The sequence below is a fragment of the Myotis brandtii genome, unplaced genomic scaffold, assembly GCF_000412655.1.
Source record: "Myotis brandtii unplaced genomic scaffold, ASM41265v1 scaffold668, whole genome shotgun sequence".
Lineage (NCBI taxonomy): Eukaryota > Metazoa > Chordata > Mammalia > Chiroptera > Vespertilionidae > Myotis > Myotis brandtii.
The window spans coordinates 1,342,211-1,347,871 of NW_005370597.1; the positions used below are offsets into that span (position 1 = coordinate 1,342,211).

General features: G+C 36.1%; 1 protein-coding gene across 8 annotated transcripts in view; it reads left to right on the forward strand.

Moving 5' to 3' along the window:
- Positions 1-5,661, forward strand: part of CTNNA1 (catenin (cadherin-associated protein), alpha 1, 102kDa) — a 298,927-nt gene that overhangs the window by 248,805 nt on the left and 44,461 nt on the right. For all 8 annotated transcript variants that reach the window (XM_014529051.1, XM_014529054.1, XM_005881025.2 and 5 more), the window contains exon 8: positions 3,686-3,766. In XM_014529051.1, coding sequence (XP_014384537.1) covers positions 3,686-3,766 — 81 coding nt within the window. The remainder of the gene's footprint in view (positions 1-3,685; positions 3,767-5,661) is intronic.

A 5,661-nucleotide genomic window follows, 5' to 3' on the forward strand; every position in this document is an offset into this window, starting at 1 on the left:
TATGTGGATGAAACCAAAACACTGGTCGGATCTAGGAAGGCAGGGAGAGTTAAGGCAGAGGCATAGAAATTGCTCTTCCCCTCTCTCGTCAATCCATGTCTATGGTCTTTAAGATAACTTGTTATGTAAAATTATTTATTTATCTAAGATGCACCTACACTGAATTTATCTGAAAAATAAAAAAGTCGATATTAAAAAAAATTGTAAATGGAAGATTATAAGAGAGGGTTTTGTGTGCCAGCAAAAGTTACTGGCATGCCATGTTTGGCACGCGTGCCAGGGGTTGCCCACCCCTGACCTAGGTGGTCTCTGCTCAGTGGAATAGAGTCTCTTAATTAGGCAGGAGCTGAAAGTCAGTTATTTTAAAGATTCATTGAGCAACTTTACTTTGGCCTATCTAAAACTAGAAATAAAAAATCCAAACAGATCTAATGTCAAAGACAAGTAAAATTTTATTTTACAAATCAACCAGCTTTCTACTTTCATCAGGTTCATCATAAGTGTGTGTATGCATATATACTCATACCGCTTGTATTTTAAATGATTGGATGCTTTGAGTTAAAAGATGGTCTGTCTCGCCCTGGCTAGTTTGGCTCAATGGATGGAGCGTCGGCCTGCGGACTCAGGGGTCCCGGGTTCGATTCCGGTCAAGGGCATGTGCCTTGGTTGCGGGCATGTACCCAGTGGGAGGTGTGCAGGAGGCAGCTGATCGATGTTTCTCTCTCATCGATGTTTCTGGCTCTCTGTCCTTCTCCCCTCCTCTCTGTGAAGGATCAGTGAAACATATTTAAAAAGAAAAAGAAAAAAAAAAAAAAGAAGGTCTGTCTAGTACAGTGATGGCGAACTGTTTGAGCTCAGCGTGCCAGCATTTTGAAAAACTCTGGTGCCGTGTCACATATAGAAATTTTTTGATATTTGTAACCATAGTAAAACAAAGACTTATATTTTTGATATTTATTTTATATATTTAAATGCCATTTAACAAAGAAAAATCAACCAAAAAAATGAGTTCGCGTGTCACCTCTGACACGCGTGTCATAGGTTCGCCATTACTGGACTCTAGTATAACCTAAAAGCTTCAGTAAATAAATGCTTCTGAACTGCCCCCTCCTCATTCATGAGGCATAAACCTCTTATTTCCTTAAGTAACAAGAAAGACAAATTGATTTTTTAGGGTAGTTGGACAAAGAATTAACAGATTCATGATTTGTGTTGCATCTTAAAGTGAATTTTGTTGAGACTATAATTCCCTCAAAAGTCAATTTTAAGGATTTGCTTTTATATAACTTTCCAAGGAAATCCTTCCACCCATATTGAGGAAATTTCTGGGCACTTGAAATTACAAGGACTTGGGCCTTCATGAGGTTATTGAACCCAACCTTGGGTTTCTGATAATAGATGTTTTTTTGGAATAAATGATCTATTACAAATATCCAAAAAACATGGCTAGAAACAATGACAAACTTTACTGGGTTTATATAGAGGAATTTTTTTGGAGTGCTGAGTACCTAAGGAATATACTGAGACTTTCTTGTTTAAAACATTAATTGGAGGTCAGTTTTTTGTTTTTTTGTTTTAATTGAAGTGATGGGTTCCCCCACCCCATTTTTAAAATTTTTAAAAAATGTTTTATTTTTGAAAGTATTACATATGTCCCCCTCCAGCCTGCCCCTGGCCTTCCCCTGCTCCTGCCCCAGGCCTTCAGCACCCTATTGTCTGTGTCCATGGGCTATACATATATGCATACCAGGTCTTTGGTTGACTAACCCCGCCCCCTTCCCTCTGAGATTCCACATTCTGTTCCATGCTTCCATATCTCTGCATCCACTCTGTTCATCAGTTTATTTTGTTACTTAGATTTCACATATGAGTGTGATCATGTGATACTTGTCTTTCTCTGACTGACTTATTTCACTTAGCATGATACTCTTCAGGTCCCTCCATGCTTTCTCAAAGGGTAAGAGATTCTTCTTTATTACTGCTGCTGCATAGTCCATGGTATTAACATACCACATCTTTTTTATCCACTCACCTACTGATGGGCACTTGGGCTATTTCCAGATCTTAGCTATTGGATATTGTCCTGCTATGAACATAGGATTACATACATTCTTTCTGTTTTTTGTTTTTGGTTGTTGTTTTTTTAATTAAATTTCAGATACCTTTCCCTGAGATCCTGGTATTTGATCTTTGAGATTGTCAGAAATTAATTATACTTGTCACATTCTTTTCTTACTAATGGCTATGAATAAATCACAGTTTATTCCTGCAGGTAGAAATTCTCATACCTGAATCACTTTTGTTTTGCTTTAAATATGGAACGCTTCATGAATTTGTGTCATTCTTATGCATAGGCCATGCTAATCTTTTCTATATTGTTCCAATTTTAATACATGTGTTGGTGAAGTGAGCACCAAATCAGTTTTGTTGAAACTCTTATTTTTTACCCATTAATATTAGTGGACTACTTAATTTTATTGGCAACACAGGAATATTGCGGGGAAAGGAAAGGAATGTGACCCTGACTAGATTTGATAGTGACCATATCAATTTATCACTTATATTTCAACTTTTAAGTCTCCTTTTTGTCCTCTGCAAACCTATATCCCTCAGTATCCCTTCTCTTCTCCAGCAGTCCATTAGAAGTGGGGGCAGAGGGACAAGTGTCATTGTTCCCACTTAACAGATGGGGGATAAGAGAGAAAGCGAGTAACAAACATACATAAAAATGCACTCAGAAAACAAAACCATGTCTCCTCATCCCCAACCAATCATTTGCTGTTATGGTTTATGTACTAATGACATATCCATACCAGAATGTCTTGAGGGCACCCAAAGGTAGAAAACTGGGTTAAATTCCTTTGCCTGTTTGTCTCTCTCCTGTGATTACTATGTATTTTACAGAAAGAGCCACATTTTTTGGTTGGGCATTTTATAAGGAAAAACTTTTGATATACTTCATAGTTTAACCTCGCAGATGTCTTATTAAATATTTCTAAGCACATGGCTAGCTCTATCAAGAATAATTGCCTTTGTCCCTTTTCTTTCTGTTACCATCTATTTTGATTCTGTGCGATACAACTGCATTAAGCTTAACCTTGAATTAAGAAAAAATATGGCTGAAATAATCTCATAGAACATTCTTGTTCAAGTTCCATAATATTCATTATTAAGTTTGACCCACCATGGTACATCTTAGTTTTAAAATTCGTTTTTCACATTGTTTTAGTGCTGGGTGCCAACTTTAATATTTTGACATTTTTCAAATCTCAGAGTTCATCAAAATCAGATGTAACCTGTTCTAGCTTGCATTTCAAGAAGAGCTGGTTTGTTAATGAAATTTGTGTATGCTGAACCTTGAATTAAAATATAAATTTAATTTTTTAAGTGGAACTTTTAAGTGACAGTCTTGTCTTGTTCCTTGGCTTTTCTTATTTTGATAAAACTCCCTCAATTCCCATCATCAGATGATGTGAAGCCTAAGAGTTGTAAGGTTATGTTTTTATGAACAAAGCCAAATGATCCCCTGTGTCCCCTCCCCCCTTACTTCCCCTCGGTGTATTTTCTAACTTTCGGCTAAAAAATGTTGACTGTTTTTTCAATGTTAATTTGAACATAAATAGCTATCGACTATCATTAAATTTTTTGTGAATCACTAAGAGCATTTCTTTATTTTTTTTTCCAGGCTGGACGTAAAGAAAGAAGTGATGCACTCAATTCTGCAATAGATAAAATGACCAAGAAGACCAGGGACCTGCGTAGACAGGTAAGATAAAGAAAGTACCGATTGCTTTCCCAAGTTCTATCTCTGTCTGTTTTGTTGCTCATAAGCTTCTAAATGGCTAATCAAATGTCTTGGGGACCTGGACTAATATGGTCCCACTGGGATGGACTGCATAAATTAGCTGTAGTGTGAAAAGGATATACAAATAAGAAAATCAATTTAAAATGACTTGGGAACTGAAAATACCCTGAAGGATCTTGTGATACTCACATATTAGTAAATACAGAAATTCTAGTTATTTTCTGACTTGCTCAATTCTAATTACACACTCACAGTTCCTTTAGATCCTTGGTGGAGATATATTTCCAGGATACATACGGTGGGTATAGAGGAAAGAACTTCTTATTTAAAGTTAAATAATTCCATTAACATTTTGGAATCAAATTAACTTTTACTCTTTAAAATGATAAGGTTAAATTTATAGAAGATGTTTGATATGATTTCAATCTTCTTGAACTTGTAGAGACTTGTTTTGTGTCCTAACATGTGGTCTATCTTTGTGAATGATCCATGTGCACTTGAGAAGAATGTATATTCTGTTGCGTTGGGGTGAAATGTTCTATAAATGTCAATTAAATCCATCTGATCCAGTGTGTTCTTTAGAGTCTCTGTTTCCTTGTTAAGTTTTTGTCTGGAAGATCTATCCAGTGAAGTCAGAGGGGTGTTAAGTCCCCTACTATCACTGTATTGTTGTCGACATCTCCATTAAAGTCCTCTCGAAGTTTTTCATATATTTAAGTGCATATATGTTTAGCAGGGTTATATCCTCTTGTTGGATCAACCATTTTAGTATTATGTAGGGACCTTTGTTGTCTCTTGTGATGGCCTTCATTTTAAAGTTTATTTTGTTGGATATGAATATTGCTACTTCAGCTTTTTTTTCTTTTCCATTTGCATAGAAATTTTTTTCCCATGTCTTCACTCTCCACCTGTGTGTGTCTTTTGTTTTGAGGTGGGTCTCTTGTAGATAGCATATAGTTGGGTCATGTTTTTGTATCCATTCAGCTACCCTACACCTTTTGATTAGAGCATTTAGTCCACTTACATTTAGGGTTATTATTGAGAGGTACTTATTTATTACCATTTTAATTCTGTATGGCTAGGTTTCTCCCTGTTTCTTCATCTCATTACAGCAATCCCTTTAGCATTTCTTATAATCCTGGCTTGGTGGTGATGTACCTTTATCCTTTTTTTGACTGGGAAGTTCTTTATTTGACTATTTTGAATGATAGCCTTGCTGGATATAGTAATCTTGGTCTCAGATCTTGTTTTCCATTACCTTGAGTACTTCATGCCATTCCCTTCTGATGTAGAAGTTTCTGATGAGAAATCAGGTGTCAGCCTTATGGGAACTCCTTTGTAGGTAACAGTTTTCTTTTCTCTTGCTGCCTTTAAGAAGATTCTCTCGTCTTTAATTTTTGGCATTTTAATTATGTGACTGGGTGTGGGCCTGTTTGGGTTGTTTTTGTTTGGGGTTCTCTGTGCCTCCTGAACTTGTGTACTTTTTCCTTTACCAGGTTAGAGAAGTTTTCTGCCATTATTTCTTCAAATACCTTCTCTCTTCCTTTCGTCCTTTCTGCCTCTTCTGACACACCTACTATTCTAATATTGTTACATTTCACATTGTCCCAAGCTGTTTTCCTGTTTTTTAATTGGTTTTTCTTTTTGGTTTTCTGATTGAGTGATATTTTCAGCTCTGTCTTCTAATTCACTGATTTTAATCTGCTGTGTATTCCTTCCAATGTGTTAGTCATTCTTTATCTCAGACTGTTCTTTTCTCATAGTTACTATATCTTTTTTCATGCTGTTGAGCATCTTTACCATCATTACTCTGAACTCTGTTTCAGATAAATTTCTTATCTCTGCTTCATTTATCT